General features: G+C 40.6%; 1 protein-coding gene and 1 long non-coding RNA gene across 2 annotated transcripts in view; one reads left to right on the top strand and one right to left on the bottom strand.

Moving 5' to 3' along the window:
* Positions 1–27466, bottom strand: part of ADGB (androglobin) — a 120180-nt gene that overhangs the window by 31803 nt on the left and 60911 nt on the right. Inside the window, exons 15-27 of the mRNA XM_045843589.1 lie at positions 27035–27164; positions 24137–24170; positions 22862–23051; positions 22063–22126; positions 19795–19897; positions 17315–17456; positions 15837–15951; positions 12791–12958; positions 9245–9383; positions 8318–8443; positions 6671–6764; positions 3122–3256; positions 2442–2595 (exon numbers count right to left, since the gene is read on the bottom strand). Coding sequence (XP_045699545.1) covers positions 2442–2595; positions 3122–3256; positions 6671–6764; positions 8318–8443; positions 9245–9383; positions 12791–12958; positions 15837–15951; positions 17315–17456; positions 19795–19897; positions 22063–22126; positions 22862–23051; positions 24137–24170; positions 27035–27164 — 1594 coding nt within the window. The remainder of the gene's footprint in view (positions 1–2441; positions 2596–3121; positions 3257–6670; positions 6765–8317; positions 8444–9244; positions 9384–12790; positions 12959–15836; positions 15952–17314; positions 17457–19794; positions 19898–22062; positions 22127–22861; positions 23052–24136; positions 24171–27034; positions 27165–27466) is intronic.
* Positions 19150–22024, top strand: LOC123821893. Its single transcript, XR_006786164.1, has 4 exons — positions 19150–19269; positions 19493–19653; positions 20346–20460; positions 20974–22024. It is a non-coding gene; the product is annotated as an uncharacterized LOC123821893 (long non-coding RNA).

Here is a 27466-nt window from a genome sequence, read left to right as displayed (position 1 = left end):
ATGATAATGAGATAAAAGGAGCATAATATCATAATGAGACACAAGAGCTCAAAGCAATTCTGAGTTTATAATTCCAGATACTTCTAATAAGAAAGAAAAAGATAAATTTGTATTCCAGTTACTATCAGATGTGAGGATACTCTCTGATGTGTTAAGATTTCCAGAAATGAAATACACAAGACAAAATTAATTTACAACATTGCAATAAATTTCTGGGAATATTAACTAGAATTCTAATACTCATAATGAGATGAGAATTGCAATACTAATAAAGACTTTTTGATATGCTTAGAGCAAGGAAAAAAGAAGATAAATTATGTATATAATTTTTATCTGCAAATTGTAATGCACAGATCTATTGCTACTTGTGTACTAATGCATTAATGAAGCAAAAGAGAATCACATGACTTGTGTTTGTCTAGACTCAGAGAATAATTTTGAGAGGGAAAAGAAGAGTTATAAATTAGTAGAATAGCTATCAGTAAGTGAAAATCTAAAGTTAAACCAGTAATAGGATTTTAAGAGAGACCTGTGTTATTTCTAATGATTTTAATCACTTGAGTAAAAAGTATAACATAATAGAGTACTGCATACTGAGGAACTTCATAAATGGGTATTCTGAGTCACAGCTTTTGAAATATTATGAAAAAATGCATCGAACAATTTTGAACGAAACTGTTTAATCCTCTTTTTTTTAAGTTTAGAATACTATACTTTTTACACAAAACAAATTAATATCACAAGGGACAGTAGTTCTGTGGGCATACGTTGAAAAATGTTGACCTAATGTCAAAACAAATACCTTGAAGGTGCCAAATGCTAATGCAATCATGAGCTACAAAACAGTGGAATAATGATCCTCCTTACACTTAGGTGGGTCAAAATTTTCTTTAGAGGCTGCATTCAATAGTGGGAACCATAGTACAGAAGGAACATAGATCATCTGGTGAAATATTCAGAGATCAAGAATCACTAAGAAAGGAAAGCCATGCTGTGAAAGGGACCATGGAAGCTTTTCTTCTACTCTTTCTCCTCCCATCCTCTATTTTTTCTAAATTAGCTAAAAATGAGAAGACAGAAGAGGTGAGTTATTAGAGAGAGGAAGGGGCTATGTTTTTGCAATCCTGAACTTGCAATTTAAAAATTATAGTTAAATGGAATAGAATGCTGACTGATAATGCATCTTTTAGAGCTACCCCCAAACTCATGCTTAGTCTCAGAAGAGGGGTCTTCACTGGCGTTAATGAACAAAACCCAACCCAAACAGGCAAAGTATGCTAGATGTAAATACGTATGAGATTCTCTTTTGGTTCAACTCAAACGGTCCCTACCAAATTAAGTGTCAATGGCTAATATTAGTGTACTTATCGAGTAAAACAAAGAGCTCATTTCTAGAATTCAATGACATCTATGACCTTGACAGAGTCTCCCCTCGAATGAAACCAACTTTTCCACCTGGACCTTTGCAATTTGTTATTTCCAATTACAAATCAAATAAATTTTTCTTTTCAAAAGAAATCTAGGTCTCAATTTTTCTGTGAACCTAAAAGTGTTCTAAAAAATAAAGTCTTATTTTAGAAATCCCCAAAACAATTCAAAAGAGCTATTAGATTTTTTATGGAGCCATTAAAGTGTTTTATGTTTCTATAAATCAGTACTCATTAGATAGGTATGTCTTAATTTGTACAAAATAATGCATAGAACCATAGACTTATGTGAAGCTCAGAAGTCAATTACAAGCACAACTCAAAGAGAAAAATGAAGTTCATAGCCGTATAGCTAAAAAATGGAAGATCATAGCTAAAATAGCCCACTTGGTTACCAGTGCAGGTGCCCACTGTTTTTTGTTATGCTTCCCCAACAAAAGCCATGACCAGAAACACAAAGATGAGATTTGAATATAGAGGCAGCATGGTTTTAATGAATGGCAGGGTCTATCACTGAGCAGGAGTAATGTGACAAGTGCTACTATCCTTGGAAGGAATCAGTGGCCCTAGAAAAGATGGGCTGGCAGGTGTTGAATGGTTATGTAATCGGTCTTCTAAAATATTTAGGAATAGAATAAAAACCTAGTAGGAAACTTGAGACAACCAGATGACTTGATAGGGACAGGACGAAATGAGCTCTTCAGCTCCATTTCTATTTTAGGGGCTTGTATGATGTTATGATTTTAGTGATGTGAATTTCTATTGCTTTCCTTTTCTTATTTCTTTTTTGAAAAGAAGAAAGAAGAGGGCTGAGAGGCAAGTGTCCTAGCGTTCACATTAAGTACCTCCTGCTGTCAAATAAATGGAACTTCTGCCGAATAAGACCATGAGTGACCTTCTTCCCCTAGAAAGCAGATTGAAGGCATCTTTGCTCTACCTCCTCATAGACCCCCGACAAAGTGCAGGTATCTCACTGCCATTCTGCCATGTGGGATGAATGAATTTTACACCTACCTTATTCTTGGTGTAGTGATAAGGCACCACTTTTTGGAACACCTTCGGCACTAGTTCCATTGTGTCATTATTAACAATGTGGAGCATACAGACCGGAAGGGTAGTATATATTTTGGGAACCAAAATCATATCTTGATGAAACAAAAATATTTCTCTGTAATTACAAAAGCATGAACTTTTCCTTAACATGAACCATAAAGAAAGTCTGAAGTTAGGTTTGATGCTAAGAAATAAAAACCTAAGTTTAAAGTGCCAAATAACTACAAGGTACACCTATTTTTTCCTTTTAAATTATGATCAACATATTATTTTATCATGCAAATACAAACCCTTTAAGAAACCCAATTTTGTAAGTAATTTGTGACATTTACCTAATATGCAATTGCTAAGAAATTAAATGATTTCTTCTTAAATTGAAAGCACATCAATTTTTATTACATTATGGCTATCATACTCATAAAGTTACAATAATTAACTTCAATTTTTTTTATAGTTTAAGAAAACATGTATAAACATTTCTATACTATCTCATCTATACATGGCAGATGTAGAAGACATGTTAACTAAGTTGTGAAAACAACCTAAAAGTTCATACATTTACTACTGTCATGAATACAGTTCTACACATATGACTGATGACATTTAAGGGAAACATCATTTACCAATATAGACAGCCTCACCTGAAGACTATGAACCAACTATTGGGTGGCTGGTCTGCATAAGTTACCGTATAGTCAGCAAAAGCGATCTTGGTCTCTTCATCTTGATAGCATGGATAAGATTCAATGGACTTGCACTTGCTTTTAAACATTAGTCTAGAAATGTGGAAATACTTTAATGGCAATGAAAATACCAATGGCAAAAGCAACTTTCAAAAGATATTCTGATTACAAAGGAAGAAACTGGCAAAAATCAGCATAAAACATTGCAAAATCAGCATAAAACAAAAATCAGTCCATGGTTGACTGGACTGTGTCCTTGTCCAAAGCAGGGCTGTGGGGCTTGTGGTATTTCCTTTCCTTGAAGGTCGGAAGACCACTTCAAGTCAACCATGGAAGATCTCTCCCAAAGGGACCCAAGGTCATCTGAAGTTCTTAGTCAAGGGAGAACCCAACTGGTGATTAAGGGAGTAATGATGTTCATAGGTGCGAAATCAGTACCAAAGTCCAAGGTATTAAGGGTAGGAAAACTAGACGCAGGCAACCAAGCAGTAAAGCTGGGTGGCAGCCATGAAAATTTTGGAGTTAACATTGATACTAGAAAGGAATGGATTTGGAATGACAGACTGAAAAACAAAGCACTAAGGCCTTGAATAAAGGAATAGTGCAGAATTTTCCTTTCATGTGATTTCTGCTGTATGAGAGAAAGGTGCGTGTAACTGGTCATGGGCTGGAGTTTTTCCAGGTTTGCCCCCTGGAAGGTTGTGGCATATTCCAGAATATAATGAAAGTGATGTGAGGGGTTCTCTGGGTCCTGCCCTTACCACTTCGCCAGGAACCGGATCTAGCACCCGGAATCTAGGGTCCCTTACATAATGTCTCTGGTATGAGCTGGGTTCATGAAGTGGTTCCCTCTTAGATAGTAGTGTAGACAAAGCTCGGGGTGCTCTTGGCTTCTGGGTGGTTCAGTTGTACTGTCAGTAGGATGTAAACCATGCAGATTCTCATGGAGGATAGCATTCATATGCTCTCAATGTGTCATGGCTTGGGCAGTGAGAGAAAATTGATAAATTTATTCTTGGAAGGGGTTTAGGCCTTATAAAGTAGTTACAAGTACAAAGACTGAGCACATACCCTGGTTTGCTTGGGACAGTCCTGGTTTGTGCTCATAGTCCTGGCACGATGCTAAAGAGTGCTCCCTCTGTCTGTGAAAGTGTCCCACTTTGGATGAGAGATAACCTGATCACCCCAACGAGGAACTAGAGCATCCCAGTCTGGCAATGCAGAACCCCCTCGCCCATCCCGGGCACTGGCCCAGTCATGGCTCCTGCCCCAATTTCTACCCTTTTTCCTATACCTCAGGGACTTCTAATGTCTATAGGACCATCAAAATCTTAATGTGCCATGTGGGATTTCTTGAAAGACTCAGAGAGTCTTTCCCTGGCAGACCTGACAGATTTTGTTTTGATCTTGCATCCTAAGACAGAGAGAAAGCCCTACTGATGTCCTGGGCCTTGCCCAAAGTAGGCTTGGGAAGTTCTGTCCCTTATGATTTAAGAATGAAAGGCTGGGCTTCTGAACCTCAAAGTCCCCCATATAGTAGTATTAATATCAGCAACATTTATAATAGTTAATGTTCAACATATAAAATTTAAAATAGTATTTGCTCAATATGAAGCATTGTGCTAAGTACATTCCTGTGTTTCCTTAATTTATCTTTTATTTTAAAAAGCTTTAGATTTTTTTGGTTGGTCAGAATTTTTAAAAATTTTCATATTTCATTGTTTAAATGATTATGGTTATTCCACTTTTTCCCTCTTTGCCTCCCTCCACTGAACCCACCCCCCCCTCCATTGTCCATGTCTGTGGGTCCTTAATATATGTTCTTTGACTAATTCCTTTATTTTCTTTCAACCACTTCCTGACTTCTGCTTCCCCTCTTACAGCTGTCAGTCTATTTCATTATTCTATGCCTCTGATTCTATTTTGTTCATTACTTTATGTAAGGTCTGTCCAGAAAAAGTCTACCATTGTTACTATATTGGGAACAGTTTTCATGACCTTGATATAAACTGGCAGCCAAGGAGAATGGATTGGAGTGCATATGTGTGAACAATGATGACTTCACTGTGCTAGTCGGTGGGGGAGGTAGATGCCATTGAGTGAGCATGTGTACTGTGTGGATGTCGCATTCAAAATGAGTGAGTGAGTAGAGCAGTGAATCTGCATCAGATTTTGTGTTAAGCTTGAATATTCTCCAAGGAAACTATTCGGATGATTCAGAAGGCTTTTGGGGACAATGCGATAAGTGATCAGCAGGTTCATCCTGACAACAAACCTGCTCCTGCATCGTGTCTCATGAAATTTTTTGGCAAAACATCCAGTCACCCAGCTGACTCAGCCTCCCTACAGCCTAGATGTGGTGCCCTGAGACTTCTGGCTTTTCTCAAAACTAAAATCACCTTCGAAAAGAAAATATTTCAGACCATCGATGAGATTCAGGAAAATATGACAGGGCAGTTGATGGCAAGTCCAACAAAGGATTTTGCAGAGTGTTTTAAACAGCCAAAGAGATGCTGTGAGAGCTGTGCAAGGTCTCAAGGTGCCTACTTTGAAGAGGACTGAGGTGTCATTGTCCTCTGTACAGTGTGTCTTGTATCTTGTATCTTCAATAAATGTTTCTGTTTTTCATATTGCATGGCTGGATGCTTTCTGGGCACACTATATATTTTATGCATATATTTCTCTTATTTTTGTTCAGATTTTCCTGTTGTGGACATGGTTTGTGGCTAGAATGCAGTTTTCCTGAGGTTCAATATACTTCTGATTTGTTCCATTTTCTAGAGTGTTGCCCTCCAGGGATTCCAACGGACAACCTTATTTACTGGAGTTCCTTCCCTGGCGGGTCCTCAATTCTAACTTGTGTCTCCTCAGCACCATAAGACTTTAAGAAATTCTCACAGGTTTCTGCTTAAAATTTTAGAGAAGTTCAATTGCAACAAGCAAAAAGCAGAATGCAGCACAACAGTCTTTCAGATAAATTATCATGGAAGTTCAGAAACAATAGTGTGTTTCTAGTTGCGGTGAGGAGGGGAAACTAATCCCTGGTAGCATTTGAACTGGAACTTGAAGGGCACCAGGATACCGCAATAATGAGTCAGATGGGGAAGGACAAGTGCCCCATGATTTTACCCCACAGATACTGTGGGACCTAGAAACGACCAAAATAAGCCAACCCCTGAAACAGAAAATAGACAGAGAGAGGACAAACTGATGGTTGACAGATTGGGGGTTGGAGGGGTGGGTAAAAAGGGGGAAGGTATAGAGAAATACAAATTAGCAGTTACAAAATAGCCATGGGGGTGCCAAGTACAGCACAGGGAATATAATCAATTGTGTTCTAATAACTACGTATGATGTCAGATGGGTACTAGACTTATATGGGGTCATTTCATAAATTATATGCATGTCCAATCACTGTATTGTATACCTGAAACTAATATAATATTGTATGTCAACTATAGTTGAAATTTTTTTAAAGAAAAAAGAAATACCACTACATTACTTTACCTTAACAGAGAAACTGCGTATTGTTCCAAATTAACTTCCAGTACAGCCCAAAATCTTTGAAGAGTGTCTGCGACACTGATATTTTCCTTTGCGTCTAAACAGAACAATGAAAGTAATAATACGAAAGCTGTCAGATGTGCAGAAAAGTATTTCGTTCAAAGCTCTCCTTTTACAGAAGAAGCTGAAACTCACGAGTCAGGTGGGACTAGAGTCATACGCTTAATGAGCAGCATAATTACTTTTAAAATGTGAAGTTACGTCCCTCGAGTTGAAAGCTTTGCTCACCATTTTATGCGTTTCCCTTTATTTTTAGGGTAAAAGTTATAAAGTGTTCTTTGATCTAATTGAAATACTCATTAGTGAGTTTATATCAGATCTTTTTATCACACCAAATATTCCTTATGAAAGTGCTTATGTCAAAAAAATTAATCCATCCACTTTTTCTAAAAAACAGTGGCTAATAGGATTATGGTAAAGTTCAATCTAAAGCCTAATCCAGAAATGGCTTAAAAGTAAATGATTTGGCAAGAAAAATGCAAATCCATGGTAAATGCTTCAAATTTAATGCAAGAAAGTGACATTTTTTCTAATTATTTGATATTAATTTCTTCATAGGACTTACCAGTATCTGCAATTAATACCTTCACATATTTACTTATGTATCATATGCTTACCACAACTAGAAAACAAGGCTCATCAGATGAGACTCCTTGTCAGCTTTACTGATTTCTGTAAGGCCAGAATCTAGAACAGTGCTGTGCATGCAAGAATTATTCAATAGTTGTATGCTGAGTGAAAGACATGCAAGTACTATCAAAACATTTTTGAGTTGCTCAAACTTTTGTCTCCACAAAGAGAGAAAAAATCATTGTATGCATATAATTTCCATAGCATATATGGACAAGAAAAAGTAGGTTTTACCATATAGTCATTTTGATAAATTTATAATTATTTTTTTCTAATAGAAAAAATATAAAAATCAAGCAAAAGTAATATTTGTTATCATAAAACCATGCAATGCAGTTAGGCTGTTTTACATTTGTCTGTGTGTAGTTTTCACTGCTTAGGTAAACATTTTGATGACTCTCATTAATGTTTCAAATAGAGATGCTTCTTACAACAAAATATTCCAATATACTCAAAGATTTCTACTAGACATAAAGCTTCTCCTAGGAACATGTAAACAAAAATTGGAGAATAGAAATAAGTAAATTTTTGCCTCTGCAGTGTTTTACTCTAGGCTGTTCAAACGTTTCACAAAATAGTTTGTTTTATATGCATAAGTTTATCTGCTTTAATAAATATACTAATATACTTTCAATGCATGTTATGCCTTCTAAATGCATGTCACTGTGGACATACATGGAAGCCTCTTCATTCGATGTATTCACTCCTCCATTCGTTCATTCACTCATTCTTGCAGCAAGTATCTGCTCTGTGCCCACTCTGTGCCAGGCTCGGGTCTCAATTCTCAGAACAAGGGAGTGAGGGTCCTGACAATGCACCTTGACCTCAGGGAATTTCAATATTTACGGAAGTGACAATAACCAGCCTATCCATAAAGATGACTCAAATACTTTTCACTAAGACACAAATACTCATTTATATATAGGCAAGTTCACTTTATAAGTGACTGATAATTTATACCTGGTGTTCTGGCTTTCATAAGCAATCTGACATAAGCCCCTCTCCACATGGCTTGAATTTTAACTGCTGAAGCTGTTATTTCTTCTTCGTCACATATTGGCATACAATATTTAACATCTACCCATTCTGCTGGAAAGAGAAAAACAAACTTTGTACTGAAAGTTTTATTTATAACCCTTCCCCCAGTTTTCAGTGTCCTTCACTGCTAAACATAACTACAACCATGGATCTGTAGTTATGTTTAATACTGGGTTCTGGACGTGGCCCTGGTTTTTAGAAAGTCAGCATTCTGGAGAAGGCGACGCACTAAATGCTGACATCTCAGTGAACTACTATGGATTCTTCTGTGAAAGAAGCATGAGGTTTCTCTCAAAATTGAAAGAAAATGTTAAAATGGTAGAAATAGAGAAGAGGGAAGGACTATTGCTTGGATCAGAAGAACTTATCAGAATTCCTCAGATCATACTGTGCATCTTACTGAGTTTCATACTTTTTTAAAAAAGATTTTATTTATTTTTAGAGAGGGAAAGGAGGGAGAAAGAGAGAGAGAGAAACATCAATGTGTGGTTGCTGGGGGCCGTGGCCTGCAACCCAGTCATGTACCCAGACTGGGAATCGAACCTGCGATACTTTGGTTTGCAGCCCATGCTCAATCCACTGAGCTACGCCAGCCAGGGCAAGTTTCATACTTTTTAAAGTCAGGAACAAATAAACCAGGGAAACGTTGGACGGAGGTGGGGTGGGGGGACACACAGAAGAGCCTTGGCACCCTGCACGTTGCCCAGAGCGCAGCTTGAACTCCACAGCTGAAGGTGTGGGCTGTTCTAACTACTCCACACACATTTTGAGTACACGTTTCTCACATTATTTCCCTTATATAAGCCTAGAAGTTCCTTCATCAAATAAATATCTAAAATTAATCAGTACCTGAAGGAGCATCTTCCGAGGAGGAGGAATCCAGTGCATCCAATTCCAAAGTCATAGCACGGAATGCAAATTTAAAGTTTGAAGGAGGTTTTGTTACTTGAGTTTTTTTCATTAAACGCCATAAAGAAAGAAAAAAAACCTAAAACAACATGTTAGTGAAGTTTTTTAAACCAAAACATATTATTACCTGGTTAGAGAGGCTCTAAAAAACCTTAGATACTCTACAAATTGTAAAAATATATTTCTCAGTTGTATACACAATCTAAAAGAAGACTCTTCAATGTTCTCACACACCCAGTAAGAAACCAAAATAATTATTTGACGGTTTTTAATTTTATTACATTTTATCACAATAACAATGTTTATCATGTATACTCATTCAAAATAAACACTAAACTGGTTGAAAAGATACAGCATAAGATTAATAAATATGGTCCTTGAGCTTAAATAAATTAAATGCAGTATTGCATTGATTCTAAGATGCCATCCACGTAAGACACACTAATGTTTCATGTGCTACAACAAAGTAGACTATTTAGAGGTTTTTTTAATCACTTTCCTATCATCTATGAGTGTTTACTTCATATTGAAAAAGCTCTTCTAGATTTAGACACAATCTTTCATCATGTATCACACTTAAACATATATGAAAAATATGTTTAAATATTTTAAATGGTTAAATATTCCAGAAACGTATTCACATTCAAACTCTTACTTCTGCAAATCACTTTTTAAAAATACTTAATGTCTGTTTTTCCCATATAATTTGTTGTTCAGGTCGTCAAAGGCTTTGAAGATGCACCAGTGCCTAAAAAGTGTTCTACTTTTGACCCTGGGGATTTTCTCAAGCCACGACCCCATTTAGAGCATGCTGGTGCTGGCTCATTCTTGATCTTACCAAAGAGGACTGACTGATGGGAGGTTCTAGACTGCAACACAAATACATTCTCCTTCTGCTAATGTTTTTCCACGTTTCTTATTCTGAAATGCTGAGCAATTCCACTTATGCAGTCAAGCCACTGAGAATAACAATGAAGCCCAAACACTTTTCTGCTGGCTTACTTTCACCTGTGCACAGGGAATGGTGTGCGGGGTGGATTACTGAGTCCCCGGATACAGTTTGTGTGACTTTTTGCCAGTCACACCTTTTTTTGTTTGTTTGAGCTCCGAGGGCGTCATTTTGGTGTGTGTGAGGAAAATCCCTCTCCCTTCCTGTTTTTTTGAGAGTCTCTATTATGCCATGTAATTCTCTTCCCCAAAAGACTAGGTGTTTGTCAAACAGTACATATAAACACATGTGTTTCTTTTAAAGAAGTGACGAAACAAACCCTTATGAACAAGTCTATGCATGCACGCACGGAGAGTTCTGGAGGTCGCCTGACAATTATAAGCAACAATTATAAGGAACTACCAATTACAAGATGCACTCTGATTTCACTCTGATGTTAAAGTGTGACGAGAAATGTGCATCTTAGAACTGGTAAAATACAGTGCCTTTCAAAGGCAAATGACTAATACAGCTCCTGCTCAGTTCCTACTTTCTGACAACTCCTCGCTCTTCCCCATATGTACACAGACAGACACCGAAAGGCACGTTTTTTCTCTCTGGGGCACATGCACGTTACCCCTCTCCTCTCTCCAGGCATAACACTAAAGGCATGATTCATGAAAAAAGATGATTAGCTAGACTTCACAAAATCAAAGATGCCTGCTTTGTAAAGGAAAATGTCAAGAGAATGTCAAGACAACCAGACAATGAGAGAAAATATTTTCAAAAGATACCTGTGATAAAGAACGATCATCTAAATTATACAAAGAACTCTTAGAGCTCAACAATAAAAAACAACCTGATTTAAAAATGCATCAAAGAGCTTAACATACACCTCAGCCAAGAAGACACACAGATGGTAAGTACACCTATGAAAAGATGCTCCACATCATATGTCATTAGGGAAATGCAAATTGGAACATCAATGAGATACCACTGCACACTTGTGAGAACAGCCAAAGTCTGGAGCACAGACAACACCTGCCTGAGGTGCCTCAGACGCTGCTGAGGACACGAAGCAACCCAAGCCTTCTTTCATTGCTGGTGGGAATGAAAAAGGGTGCAGCCACCCTTTGAAAGAAAGTTTGGTGGTTTCTTACAAAACAAAACATGCTCGTACTCTAGGATCCAGCAGTCATGCAAAGTAGTTAAACACTTACGCACACACACCTAATACATGGATGTTTCTAGCCACTTTATTCACAACTGCCAAAACTTGAAAGCAAGTTTAGCAAGGTGTCCTTCAGCAGGTGAATGGATGAACTGTGGCCCATCCAGACAACATAATATTATTCAGTGCTAAAAAAAAAAAAAAGAGCTATGAAAAGACATGGGGGAATCTTAAGGGTATATTACTAAGCAATACAAAGTCAATTCGTGAGGGCTACATCCTGTGCAATTCCAGCTCTATGACATTATGGAAAAGGCAACGCTATGGAGACAGTGAAAAAGTTCACTATGGCCAGGAGCTGGGGTGAGGGAAGACTGAGTAGGCAAAGCACAGGGGGTTTTTAGGGCAGTGAAACTCTTCCGTGTGCCACCATGAAGACGGATACACGTCATTACACCTTTGTCTACATCTACAGGAGGGACCACACCAAGAATGATCCCTAACGTGAGCTAGGGACGCGGAGAGAGAGTGGTGTGCGAATGAATGGTCAGCTCCCACAAACGTCCCGCTGTGCCGGGGAACACACACGGCCTCTGCCGAAAGTGGGGGAGGCCGCACCTGTGTGGAAGCAGCGGGCGTGTGGGAAATCTCTATTCTTCCCTCTCAGTTTTTCTGTGAACCCACAACTGCACTAAAAAATAAAGTCTTTAGTAAAAAAAAAAAAATTAACCAGGAGCCATATATTTTTATTTGCTACATCAGCAATGCCATTCCCGAGGGGACATTTCACAATGTCTGATGTCATTTTGTAGTTGTCTAAACGGGATGCGGCTGGCATCTCGAGGGTGTAGGCCAGCCGTGCTGCTGTAGCGTCTGCAGGGCATGGGTCAGCCCCACAACAAAAACTATCAGGCCCCAAATTCCAATAGTGTCTGGGCTGAAAAACCCAGACCTACACGGTACCACAAAGTCTTGCTGTTTCGATCCCTCGAGGGTTTCGGTGGAGCCGGGATTCTACGCAGCCCCAACAGAAGGGTTAACCGTGGGGAAGTTAACACCCCAGAGAGCAACCGTCTGCAGTGGGAAAGGGCTGATGGCTGTGTCCCACTTCTCCCATCCTCAAGCAGGACCCTTCTGAGGGATGCCCCCCAGTTTATCAGAGTCCCCTGGACAGTTCGGCCCCAGCAGCCCACAACAGCAAACACCACACCCTTTAACCCAGATTTCCGTCTTTCTCCTCTCATTCTGCCTGCCCCAGCATTTCTGGTTCCCAAAGCCATGTCCCCCTAAGTTGTCTCCATCCAGAATACTTCCCAGGCTCTGATTTGGGGGATCACTTTACGTAAGAAAGCATCCTAAGAACATCACAGAGGGTGTGTGTGCTCACCTTGAAGTGCTGTGTGGTTAGCTCTTTGTTGTGCAAGGGCACGGGGTAGTGGGCTGCCTGCAGGTCCTTCATAGCTGCAGGCAGTTTATCCTTGTCTTTGAAATTAGCAATCACATTTCCAACCGCCTTCAGAATCATTAGCGCCTGCTCTGTAAACCGGTAGCTCTCCTGTGAAGACAGAGCATCGCAGCCAGCCTCACTTTCACTTAATTAAATGTAATTAGGTTTACGAGAATGTAATATCTGTTAACATACGAAACTTCTATGACAGGGATGATTCACTAGTCATTCACGGAGAACTTCTTTCATCAAGGCAGTTTGCTCAGAGAAATAAAACAAGGAACTTGATTCCCGCTGTAGCAGGGACACATAGGAAGATGGCCTACCTGATACTGGGGGCCAAGGGAAATTTCTCCATGGTATGAACATCCAGACTTACACTGAAGGATGTTTAAGGGTTATTCGGACAACACTGTGGGGTCCAAGGACAGATGGGCAGAGAGGAGCTCAGAAAAGGAGCAACGGAGATCAAACAGACAGGGGGGTGAACTGGTTGGCTCCACCCTGCTGTCAACTAGGAGGAAACAAGAACAGCAAGAAAAAGATAGTGATATGGAAGACAGTAGGGAGGTACACAAAAAGTTAAAAGTAGAGCTGCTGCATGATACTGCAATCCCACTTCTGGGTGTACATCCAAAGGAAATAAAAACAGGATATTAAAGAGGTATCTGCCTTCCATGTTCATTGCAGCATTATTCACAATAGCCCAGATATGGAAAGTAAGTGTCCCTTCATGTACGAAGGGATGAAGGAGAGACCACACACACACACACACACGAAGAAAACCCTGTGACTGTGACAGCATGAACGGACCTTGAGGATATTGTACTGAGGGAAATAAGTCAGAGAAAGACAAATACTGATTCATGGTATCACTTATATGTAGAATGTAAAAAAAGTCAAACTCCTAGAAACAGATGAAAGGTGGTCTCAAGGGGCTGGGAGAGGGGGAGTAGACAGGGGTTGGTCAATGGTACAAACTTCCGGCTACAGGATGAGTAAGGCCTGAGGACCTCACGTAGAACACGGTGACTGTGGATGACAGCACTGTACTGTGTCCCTGGGGTTTTCTGAGGGGGTAGAACTTAAACGTTCTCAACCCCAAATGAAAAGGTATATATATGTGAGCTGATGGATGTGCTCATTAACGAGGTGGGGCTATCCTTTACAATGTAAATGCATATCAGATCGCCAGGACGTACACTTTAACTATCTTACAGTATTATTTGTCCGTTACACCTCAATAAAACTGGGGCGGGGGAAGAATGCCAGAGTGCAGTAAGTCTGTAGTTTGGAGCAAACAGGATTGAACCCTGAGGAGCTGGCTTCTTGTCTTGACGGTGTGTGGTGGGGAGTGGGGGAGCTGCCCAGAGCAGAGGATGCTTGGAGGCAGCATCCTCTGGAGAGTGCAGTTGGGGGAAAACGTTGTAACACCTATTTTTAGTCTTTTCCTCATGGGCACCACAGCAAGATCATTGTGCCATGCTTCCTGCAGACACTTTGAGGAGCGGCCCAGCTGGTGTCCCTGGACGGCACCAACTCCCTGCTGGGGTGAGAAGCTGATGAAAACCAACACGCCACCGGCCTGCCACTGAACCACTGAATGCACTCCTGGCTCCGTTACCTCCCTCCACCACACTCCCTCCGCACACTCCCTAAAGCCTGAGGTGTTTCTCTGTGTGTGAAACCCTGCTTGCAAATGTTGTCTGGCCAGCTGGCAGCACTGGGAGCGATCAAGTATGGTTCCCCGAGCTGAGCCTCTGCTTTTGGGCCGCCCTGCCTCCTTTGCTTCTTCATTAGAACCAAAGAATACCCTGCCTGCCCTAAGCCCCAATAATTTGTATAAGATGGGGGAGTGGATAACCCCAGGGAAAGATGAGTTCACAGACCAAACTAACTAAGCGCCTAGGAAGTTAAAGCACCTGATGAAACAAAGAAAGCAGATAATCCATGCTATCGAAGGCAGTTTGTTTTTAGAGAGAGAAAAGACAAAATGAGAATTTAAAATTTCGTGGGGTAAATGTAATTAAGGGGATGAAGGGACATGGATTTATAGGACGTCTATTTATAAGGTGGGCTTGCTGATCTTCCTCTGTGTCCACTGAGTAGGAGGGAGAGCCGTGGTGAGAGATGCTGCAGCAAAGATGGGAGACAGCCAGGGGGAGACCTGCACGGCCACTGGCCAGAAAGGCAGGAATGCATCACCCGAGCTTGTGTGGGCCATGACAATACAGCAAAAGGGAGCTGGTCGTAAGCCACCTTCTTGCTACCCTGACCAAGAGGTTTACTGTCTGGCTGGGAAAATCCCATCTCATTAATAGGAAAACGTGCCGGGTGGAGATGGGTCAGCAGCAGGGAGGGATAAAGCAGCAGGAAGGCCCCGTGCAACCCTTCCCCCCAAATGTTCACACCACCATGTCTGGAGCGGATGCTGCTTAGAGGGCATCTAAAACCAGGACAGGTGCTCAGGGGAGGTGGTGGCCCCGTTTACCTCCTCTCTTCTTCCAGAAACTAAGGACAGGCCAAGAGGAGACAGAAGAGATGAAGAAGTGAAAGAACCTTCCATGGATGCCCTCCCCCAAATCTCAAGAACACAACATTTCCAATTCTTTAGGCCAAGGAAAAGGTATTTTATCAAAATTTTAAACTGTGTTAAAAGGGGCTGTGCCTATCCTTTATACCCCCGATGACTGCTGATACTATGGAATACACGTGACCAGCTAACAGGTGTGAAAGAGGATTCAGCGGAGCAGAGGGGAAGGTAGTTTTGGGAGCAAAACTAAAGTTATTTTATGTGTGTCCTGCAAGGTTTAGAGTGTTTATTGTATGTGTCACATTTGGGGATTTCTTGCAGAATATATTTAAGAGTTTTAAAAGGTGAAAAAAAAAGTGGATTAAGTTGAACACAAAATTAGAATATGATTGAGTTCAAATTATGTGAAAATAAGGCACACACAAGAAAAGTCACCGTTGCTGAAATATTTACCGGCTCGAAGTTGGGCAGCACCACGTCTTCGTCCCCAACGACAAAGGCCACCATGCCGCAGACGTGCAAGGAGTGCCCCACCGGGGCGTACACGGTGAGGAGCAGCAGGTGTCTCCTGGAGAGAACGGACAGTGGGTGAGAACACGGGTTTTCCGTGTCGGAGTTATTGCCTCCGGGTGCTTCCTGATGGCAACGTGTGCTCCAAGCCAACAGTAGTACGCGTTCAACTCGATAACACGCGTGTGGAATAAAGACCTTTGCATTCTCACTGCACAGAACCACTAGGTATCATGGAATCTGCATTTCACTAGCAGTCAGACAAAGACAGTTACACTAAATGACAAATCTGCACCCCCTTGGAGACATCTCCCGTGCACCACAGTCCCATTGTGAAACAGTCCTCTTGATTTTGCCCTAACAACCATACTCCATGGTGGTGAAGGACTGTGCAGACCTCATGGTCTTTTTCTCACCAATACGTAATGTCACACAGATTGTCTACGTCTCTCCTAGCCGGCTGCAGTGTCCTTGAGAGAAGAGACATTCATTTGCTCTCCGTTAAGGACTAGTTGCAGCGTGTTCAAAACAGACGTGTTGACAGGGGAAGCCCAGTGGAGCAGAACATGAGTATAAGGAGATTCTGCCTCAGTCCCCTGCCCCCGGTTTTCTCCGTGAAAGAGCACTCAGAAGGGGTGGTGATTTCTGAGCGAATCTCACCCCAGCAGAGCTTTCAGGGCAGATGTGAGAAACACTGCAGTTTCAAAAGTGATAACCATAAGAAATATTAGATGCTCGCCATGGATGATTTTAGCCTTTGATTTTGTTGCTCATGTTTGTCTTTTGTATCAGAGCTATAGCCTGTCATGAATCTCATAGAATTAGCTTCATTGACCTTGGGAAATCCAGAAAAAAATATTTGTTCCATCTGAAATATGGGGTAATATATTAAACTTTATCAAAATCAAGAAAATTTTTTGATTATGTGTATTTCTCTAAAACAGAAAATGTGATGCAATTAGCCAACTTTCCCTTAATCAAAAATAAAACTACAAGTACAATTAGAAACAAACCACAGATAAAACTATAGATTGGCAGGAGAAAATGTTCTGTTTCACAATTTGTTTTAAATAAAATTATGGCTTTTGCTAAGGAATATAATGAGATTTACAGGAAAACTAAATGGAATTTTCAATAAATGAATTTTAGGTAATGCTGCATGAACAAGTTTAAACCATACATTTTCTTATGAAAGAAATGACCAAACTCTGACAAGTACGAATCTTACAAAAGGGGACGCACTGTACTGCATTTTTTTCCAATGTTTTCATTCTCATGAGTCATAATGATAGACCTGTTCTTTATCAAATTACTTTAGGGAAGAATTTCCAAGTTTCCATATTGTAAAATTATTTAGTCATTAACATCTTACAAGGCTTTAAAAAAATCCTTAATATGAGAAAGATGAAGTCACTCCATACCCAACAGGCAGGCGAACCACAGCTGCTTTGGTAGCGTAAGTGTGAATCTTCAGAACAAGATCACGTGGCTTCAGAGACTTCCAAGAAAATGTTTCAACTGTAAGTAGTCCAGGCTCTATCGGGGGGCTGTCTTTTGTTAAAGCTGGGAAAAGTGAAAAATGTTAAACTTTTATTGTGAGAATATAGCTGGCCTTTACCTCATAACATTAATAATAATAATATCAACATCAGGAAATAGAGATGCTATAAAATATTCATAAAACATTATAAATTACTCTGGGTAATTAATTATTGAAAATAATATTCAAGCGGGACCCAGATCCTTCTGTTCTATTTCCTCCTCAAATCAACCCCTCAGGTGAAGAAACCAGGAATCGGAAAGTTTGGAAAATGAGGACAGACCATTGCAGTACACCATCGCTTTTATTATCTCTGGCTGTAATTACAATATATCTCTAAATGTAATTAAAAAAAAAGATGCCACATCTGAGAAAATAAGAGATTTTCCTAAGATGGTGGCAAAGCAAGGTCAACATAGTTCATTACTTATCTAAGTTTTACTTTTGATTCTTAGCTTTGACTGTGGGTAGAAAGAGCAAATAATTAACATAAAGTTAATTTTAATATTGAGCATGTTCTCTTGAAATAAATAAACAATATTGATTATTCTTCATCCATAGCTGAGGGCAAAATACTTTCTAAATTAAAAATTATCGAGATAAAATTGGCATACAACATTGCATTAGTTTAAGGTAAACAACAAAATGATTTGATATGTGATATATTGTGAAGTGATTATCACAGTGAGTTCAGTTATATCCATTACCATACATGACTTTTTTTTTATTGTTATGAGAACTTAAAATCTCTCTTAGCAACTTTCAAGGATACAACACAGTATTTTTAACTATAGTCACCATGCTGTACATTAGACCTCCAGGACTCATGTTTTTACCCTATTTCCAGATAATACTCATGTTGAGCATATAAAGTCCTAACATGACTCAAAATAACTCTATGCACATAGAATTTAAATGTGGCAGGACACGGTATGGCTTAGGAGCATCAGTTAGGCACAAATACTAAGCCCACACCCTAAAGATTGTAAGTATACTGAACAAGTATTTATTGACCTCCTGCTACATACTAGACATCATTCAAAGAAAGCATGTGGCTGTATTTTGGTTGAAAATCATAGCTGCTGCCCTCAAAGTTGACAAGACTTTCAATATTGACAACTCAAAAAATATTTATTGAACCTCTATAGTGCCAGAGACTATTAGAGTTAGAGATAAATGCTGTAAGAAAAGAGATCAAATAAAGGAATGTTTCATGCATTCATGTACGGGTGTGCAAGGGGCTGGTCTTAGAGAGGATCAGGGACAGATGATCCATTAGAACAAGAGGGAGGGCTCACTGGGGCTGGCGAGAGTCCATTATGGGAAGATGAAGCGGGTTATTTCTGACTGTTCCTTGTCTCTGCAGTGAACACTGCAGCAAGGTCACCAGTTGAAAATGAGTGAGGATGAGAGTGGGTATTGGGCACCTGAAGGGAGAGATTTGAAGGTCTGGGGGAGTCATAGTAAGAATGACGGTGGGAGAATGAGTGAGCTGGAGAAATGTCATCAGTGCTGAGAGGGTTTTTTTGTTGTTGTGTTGTGGTGTTGGTGGTTGTTTTTTAGATCTGCAGTCCTCAGTTTAAAGTGGGGCTGGCTGATGATTATTTTCTGTGGTCACATTCAGCTGCTCTGATGCAACCATAGGTTTGGTGCAAAGTTCCACTGTAGAGCTCATTCAATCAATACTGCGATTTTGCAAGGAAAGTGAGAGGAGAAGGTTAGAACAATTGTGTTGGGATACCTGTAAGAATACAGTTACAATGGTGGGCCATGGAAAAGTATGCTGGGAATGAGAGAAATGAAGATGTGAGGAGAGTGACCGACAGAGAAGAAGTGGTAGGGTGGATGGATGGGGGCCCCAGAGAATCGTAGGAGTGAGCGTGAACTAGAGTTGAGGGGTTGTGGTGAGAGAGCTTGAAACTGGAAGAGTTGAGATGATGCAGTTACTGGTGCTATGAGTTATGAAGTATAATCATGAAAGTAGGGGACCAATGTGGGATGGAGAAAAGAGCTTCAGAATTGTCAAATTAAAGAGGAAAGAATTTGTGCTCTTCAGTAGGTTTTGAAAGACTCGGGGACGGTGGCTTGTGTAGGTGGAAAGACAAACAGAGTGACTGGGCGTGCCAGAGAGGCGACCAGATGATTGCAGGCAGAGGTGTGGGTGGCACACGTGAGTGCACACCCTGACGCCTGAGGAGCGAGAGGATCACAGGAGACGAGGTAAGTGTGACTCCCCTAGAGTCTGACGAGGAAATTAGTCACCTTCATCCAGAGCCTAAAAATCTCATTTAGTGTGTTTTCCCTGGACAGAATGAAAATGAGCTGGGCTGTAGGTCTGTAATTTCCCCAGCGCCCTCTCACCTCCGGATTCTCCCCAGCGCACCAACGCAGAAAAGCAAACCAGCAGTTCAATGGGCTTGAGACTATCCACGAATAGATAGTAGGACACACGCTCATCTGAGAACTGCAAGAAATCAGAGCAACCACTGAGCTTAGTATCCATCCACGAATGCTGTATTCCCCACTTCTCATCATAATACAACACTTACCACATACAGGGAACTTCCTGTGTCCCAGACTCCAAAATTAAGCCCTTTGCAGGTTTCGTGATATGAAGGCAATCATACTGAGTGCATGTTGGCTGGGTCTATAGGGCCTGCATGCGACTGGCCCCCACACCAGCAAGTGAAAGCCCATCTTTGTGAGTAAAGAAAAAGGATATTCTTGTCCCAGAAATAACAGAGAGGAGGAGCCTGGACCCCAGCTGAGAGGTGCGTGCTCAGTCTGTGGGTCCCTGACAGGCAGAGAGGCCATAGAGTAACTTCCGCAGAGAGCCGAAGTGTCCAATGCGGATGTATTAAAGTATTTTACAGAGTAGTATGTGGAATAAGCCCTCCCTCCCTTCTTTCTAGAATAGCTTCAGAGATATACCCATTGCATGCTAATGCACCAGGCTGGATTTTTGTTTCGGAGATGGAAGAAAATACTGAGCAAGACCAAAACTTCCCTAAAAGGACAGCCAGCCAGGTAGGAGTTACCTGGACACGATCTCAACCTCTCCCACATGGTACTTCCGATAGCCAGAATTATGGATGAAGAAACCGAAACACAGGGAGGGTAAGGAACTTTCCAATGGTCACAGAGCTTGCAAGCAGTAAAGCTGAGATTTAAAAGTAGGTCTTTCTTTCTACCAGACTCCAAGCCTGGGAGTCTCGATTGTTGTGCTGTTATTGCCTCTCAGATTCTCAGTGCTTCAATATAATTTTGACTGATGGGATATGGTAAGCACGTTTAATGAATTGAACTGTCACTATACTTGCAAAGCTTTTCATATTATTTTACCACAATATTTAAATAAGCAGTTAAAATAGGAAAGAAAAATCTCTAGTAATACTGCGAAGAAATGGAACTTGTAATTTAATCAAATATGACAAGATTGCTAAAGAGGCCTGATAGAATATAACAATGTTTAAATGATGGCTTCCCCCAGCATTTTGCAATACTAAGCATTTGACACTCCATTTCTTTGTTTCCGTTCAGCTCCAACACGCTGGCGATAGAGACGGTCGTTTCAAATCGTCACTGTCTAACCCTGGGAAGGACCCTGGACTGGCCAGCCCCGTGTGCTTGCCTGAGCAAGTGTTCAAAGCAGAGTTGTCATTTGCTGTCATTTTTCAGTCTGAGAATTTGGTGGCCCTGGAGACCACGTGAAAGGACTGACCTGGGGCCACACAAGGCACCTTCGAGAGCCCGTGGCCTCGCCCGCGTGGCACTGAGCACCAAGGGAACATCTGAGGCACCTGGGAGAGGCGTAGGGCTCCACCACCGGCCCCCGTTCAGCTGGCAGCGCTGTGGCCACTAAAGCCCGCAATCCTGGCCTCAGACCACGACCAAGTCTTCTTCTTAGGCCCTATTAAAGGTCGTTAAGTTTGGGTTCCAACAAACTCTATGAAAAAGTTGTCATTCTCTCACATCACTGAGATGAGACATCAAGTGGGTGGGTAGGGGGATGGGCACCAGGAAGTGATCAGGCTGTCAGAATAGAGAGAAGTCAGTCTCCGGGCAGAAACAGGTCCTTCTGAGTGCGTGCAGCCAGGGAGCTTGACCCAGGTTTTATGGTCAGGGAAGGAGGTCGGACAAGGTGAAGGGCTTCCATGCTGTTCTGTAGGACATGGAGGCATTAGTTAGATAAAGGCATTAAGAATGAAGAGGAATGGACTCCAGGCAGAGGGAATAACGTGGGTGGAAAGAACAGGAGTGCTGGTGAAAAGCGTGCTCTGTTCTAGGAACTGCACCTGCTTCAGTGGGCACTTCACTGAAATCAAATACAATGAATTTACCCGTGTGACTCTTCACTTACTTATAAATCAACGCTTTCTCACTGTGAATTTATATAACAATAAACCACTACAATCAGATGGATCATGCTTGTGGGTGAGAGGTAGCTGGATTTTACTATTATCGGGATAAGAGGTGAGCATAAAACCTTAAGAATTTACCTTAAAATATAAATACATTACAAGTTTAGAAATGCTTGATAAATTTGAAGGTTTTTTTTTACTAGCACTATTCAATCCAAGATTTAAGTATAAGAAGAGGAAGAGAATAAGGAATCATAACCATATTTACCTTGAATTCTGTTTTTTGAAAGTTAATGCAATATGAACTTGGCTTGTGGAAAATACATATATTCCTGAAAAACATTATTTGTAACAGGTTATTGTCATTATATGCAGCAGACTATTATTATATGATAAATTTATTAGATTCAATTATATGCTGTACAAGGTAAAGACAAGTGAAACTTAAAAAATAATAACTTAGAGACAAGAAAAGCAGTTGCCTGGGCCTGAGGGATGGGAAAAATAAGGAGAGGCTGGTAAAAAGGTTCAAACTTTCAGTTCTAAGATAAATAAGGTTTGAAGATCTAATATAGAACATGATGACTATAGTTGATAACTCTGAATTGTATAACTGAAATTTTCTAAGTGAGTAGAATTTAAATGTTCTCATAAAAAAAGTACATATATGATGGATATATTAATTAACTCGATGGGGGGAGTCTTTTGCAATGTATATGTATATTAATTCAAAACTATGCAGACTTTAAATATCATAAAATTTTATTGGTCAGTCATACCTTAATAAATCTGGGGGGAAATGACAATTGTATGGAATCAGTTGCCTAAAAGAGGAAAAGACGACCCCTGCTTCCATCATGATTAACAGAGACGTTTATGAAGGTGACCTAGAGCTGGCCTAAGTTTTTTATGTAAACAATCAACTCAGCCATTTTTCTCTCTAACGGTTTTGTTTGATACTACATCAACTCCAGACTAATATTGGCTTGCCTACTTTAAACAATAGCTAAAGATTCATAGCTTATATAGCTGCTATGTTAAATGTGCACACAAAAATATACACTCACTGAAAGCATACACAGAAGTCTTCAAAATCCAACCATATTTCTTTGGAAACAGTATTATTTGTGGCTGTGAACTCCTCCTGCGATCTGTCCAGCGTTGTAGTGGTCACGCTAATCAGATCTCTTTCCAAACCCAGGCCCTCAGGGGGAAGGGCGGAGTCATTCACTACAAAGTCCACGAGCTCCTCTGTGCCTGGCAGAAAGCAACCATGTCAACACACCTGTGGTATTTAACGTCAAGTTACTAAGGCATGGGAAATCACAGAGGGGGGTTCACATGTCAAGGTCTACTTTTGAGAAAACATTTACTGAGATAATTACTTAATGCTGGCCTCAAGTTTGCAGACAGAGATACATTTTCATAATCTCAAGATAATTTATTTATAACGAGTCTTTATAAACTTCTCACTCGACTTTTGTAAATTTGTGCACACATTCTTTTTTTTTAAAAAAGTATTTTATTTATTTATTTTTAGAGAGTGAGGAAGGGAAGGATAAAGAAAGGGAAAGAAACGTCAGTGTGTGGTTGCATCTTGCACGCCCCCCACTGGGGACCTGGCCTGCAACCCAGGCATGTGCCTGGACTAGGAATCAAACCAGGAACCTTTTGCTTTGCAGGCCTGAGCTCAAAGCACTGAGCTACACCAGCCAGGCTGTGCACACCTTCTTTCGATATTATGAAGTTATAACACAGATTAGCTAGTTTATGTACTTAAAATCTGCTATAGATAAACATATTCATGTGAGCGGGATGGCTCAGACAACAGAGGGAGAAATGGAAACTTGAAAGATCTATTACAGTGAATGTATTTCAGTAAGGGACTCCTTAAATGCTTCCTCACCGTCCATGATTCCATCATCTTATTTCATGTTTATCAAGTAATTCCATAAAACTCTCATAGGCTGCTTGTACCTAAACCTGCTACCCATCACTTTTTTGGGACTGGAGATTTGGCCAAGTTTTCTTTCTCTAGGAACTAAAAATGTGCAATAGTTTTAGTGCTTTGATTACAGCGTGCACGCATTAAAGCACACGGACTTCACTCATGGGACTAATCAAATTGCCTTTTATTTTGACCTTAAACTTGAACTGAACCAGTGAGATTAGCTGATTTTTCTCTCCCAGAGCAGATTAGCCTCGTTACCTCAGAGGGGACCCGGGAGAGAGGGTGCGGGGGGCCAGGAGCAGAGCTCAAGGCCACCAAGAAGCAGAGGCCCCTTTCTGCTTCTGCTTTGATGTCTATGAAAACGATAGTCATGGGAAGATTAGTAACTTACCTTTTCCTTGTATGATTTGTGAAGCAACGTTGCCCTGCAAGTTGAAAGGGGGCACGTTAAGAAACCGTTCATAAATTTAACAAAACCTTACAGTTCTAAAGCACCACAGTTTTTAAAAGTTAATACAGTCTTTTAAACATTGAAGAAACAGATTTCTGAAAATACTAAGGCATATGGTAGAACAGTGAATTTGTTCTTAACTTTAAAATTCAAAAGGTGTGAATTAAATAATGTGTTGGGGGTTTAAGTTTGATATTAAAATACAGAATACCTGAGTGTATTAAATGATTGAATTTTATAATAAAAGTTAAATTGAAACAGTAATATCCCTAAGTAGACATATAACTTGGTATGAATCACCTTCTTTTAAAAATACAGTTTCAATATAATAAGATTATGATTGGTAATTAATGGATAGAAGTTAGAATGACTGGTTTCAAATTATAAAAATAATCACTCAAAATTTTAACGGGAAAATGAAGTCAAATTCACATTTACAACTCTGTTTTCTCTAGAACACAATTAAAATAAGTATAACATTTAAAATGGTATAGATTTGTACCTATTGATGATGGGTAATATCAGCAATACTGTGGATGATGTAAAGTAGGTGGAGGTGATGATATAGTAGAGATGACTGAACCCTAAGTGCTAGTAAAAAGGGAGCCCAGGCAAACCTTAAGAACCCAGAAACAATTATCAGGTATCTGAGAAGCAGAGCCTGAGGTAGGGCTTGAAAACCCAGAGGTGGGTTGGATGTCTACCTAAGGAACAGGTAAACCCTACTTCTCTTTAATGCATTTAGCATCTATCATTCTTCTGCCTAAACAGCTGCTGGAAGTTGCTAGGAGAGGAGAAAGTGCATGAGAAAACTCCAGATCTGGGCTCACAGATGCGGTGGGAATCAGGAGAGTCTACAACACAGAGAGGACAGGAGCTAAGGGAATGTCCACATGCTGAGTCTTGGGACTCTCGGCAACGTAGTGTTGATGGCTTCAGTGACACTGATGGAGAAGTGTGTGCTAATCCCTGCGACTCTGTTCCACCCCACTAGGGAGATCAGAGGACCCGCAGCTGGAAAAAATGACCCGAGTCGAGGAAAAGCCTCAGGGAATCTGACATTTGAAGCTAATCTCGTCCCCGAATGAAGCTCACTCATTCATTCCCAATTATCCTGAATTAAAACTACCAGTTCATGAGGTCTATAAATGTTATACAGTGGCTTTCAACCAGTAGCTCTTTAGTGTCATAAATCTCTTAAATGTGTACATACAGCAAAGTGTCACCAGACAACCGAAGAAATATGTATGTATGAACATATAGATATATATGAGGGCTGTCCAAAAAGTATGCAGCCATATAGTATGAAAAATAGAGACATTTAGTAAATAATATACATGGAACACTGTACACGGGACAATGATGCCACAGTCCCCTTCAAAGTAGGCACCTTGGGACCTCACACAGTTCTCCCAATCACCATCAGCCGCCCTATCATATTTTTGTGAACCTCATGGACAGCCCAAAAACTCTTCCCTTTCAAAGGTGATTTTAATTTTGGGAAAAGCCAGAAGTCACAGGGCACCAAATCTGGGCTGCACAGGGCGCTGAGTCACCTGGGTGATTTGAGGTTTCACCAAAAAAACCGCAGGAGACGTAAAACATGAGCGGGTGCATTATTGTGATGAAGCTTTCAATCACCGGTTGCCCACAGCTGTGGCAGTTTTCATTGTATTGCGTCTTTCAGCCGACTGAGGTAGTATCCTGATTAACTGTTTGTCCTGGAGAGGCGTACTTGTGATGAACAACACCTTCCCAATCAAAAAACACAGTTAACGTGGTCTTGATCTTGCTGTGACTTTGTCGTGCCTTCCTCGGGCGTGAAGAACCAGGTGACTCCCATTGGCATGACTGGGCCTTTGTTTCTGGAACCTAGCCGTGTGTGTGCCCACGATTCACCTCTGCTTATGACCTACTTGAGGAAACCGGGTTCGTCGGTGGTGGTTTGAATCAAGTCATCAGCAACTGCAGCACCATGTTCCTTCTGCTCTGGCAGCAGAAGCCACGGAATGAGTTTTGCCACAACACGTTTCATGCCAATATCCTGCATCAAAATCTCGAATACAGTAGGTTTTGCAATCCCCAGGTCAGCTTCTTATTCTCACACTGTCAGTCACTGGTCTTGTTGATTGCCCCTCATACATGTTCAACATTCTTATGTGATCTGGAAGGCTTGTGGGGGGCCTTCCAGATCATGGATCACCTTCAACAGATTCTAGACCATATTTGAAATGTTTATACCACACTTTTATTTGTGCTGCACTCATTGCATTATCCCTGAAAGCCTTCTGAATCATCCGGATGGTTTCCACGGAGGGATGTTCAAGCTTAACACAAACAGATCCATTGCTGTACTCGCTCAGTCACTTTAAATGCAACAGCCACACAGCACACACGCTCCCTCCACAGAGTCTACCACCCCCACTGACTAGCACAGTGAAGTCGTCATTGCTCACACATGCGCATTCCAGTCCACTCTCCTTGGCTGCCAGGGTACATCCATGGCCCGCAAACTGTTCTCATTATAGTAACAATGGCTGGATGTTTTCTGGACAGACCTCGTATATTTTTGCAAAATTAGAAGTATATGGAGTTAGTTAATACCAAACTCCGAAAGGCAGGTAGGAAATACCACGCAGAAGAGAGACACACAGGGGACTTTTTGTAGGAGATAAGTAGTCGGTGTTCTAATATAGGTGATGGATACATATGTTTATTGTAATAATATTCTTTATACTGTTAAGATGCATGTCACACATCATTTTATGTATATTTCACATTTGAGGAAAAATCTACTATCATTAAGGACTGGGCCAGTGCTGAGAATAGCGCAGTTACCTGAGATGTGGTTCCTGTCACTTGACTTAAATCTGGCTGGCTGGGGTCTTCAGTTTCATCGTTTTCAGTAAGGGTAGGTAAACCAGATCCTAGAGGCATCCCTTTCTTGATAAGAGATTGTACAAAATGACTAGTGGAAAACAAAAACAACCTTATGTTACCTTAATCTGTTTTTTATCTGTTATAGTATTCATATATTTTAGGTTAACGCGTTCAAAGATAAAGTTACATTGTATGTATACAGGCTTCCTAAACTTTCTGATTTTTTTCCTTGCTTGTGTGGTGTAAAACTTTCTTCGCCTCAAGCTAACCTTCCTGGATTTACCTTAAACTGCCACTAGAGGGTAGCACAACCACATTTATGAGGCTTCCATTCAGTCCAACGAAGCCAGGAGCAAGAATGGGCACAGCTGGCCCAGGTTGCTAAAGCGG

The sequence above is a fragment of the Phyllostomus hastatus genome, unplaced genomic scaffold (genome assembly GCF_019186645.2).
Source record: "Phyllostomus hastatus isolate PE091 unplaced genomic scaffold, TTU_PhHast_1.1 phas_contig_40, whole genome shotgun sequence".
NCBI lineage: Eukaryota > Metazoa > Chordata > Mammalia > Chiroptera > Phyllostomidae > Phyllostomus > Phyllostomus hastatus.
The sequence above is the reverse complement of the archived record's forward strand: the minus strand, read 5'-3'. Positions and strand labels throughout refer to the sequence as shown.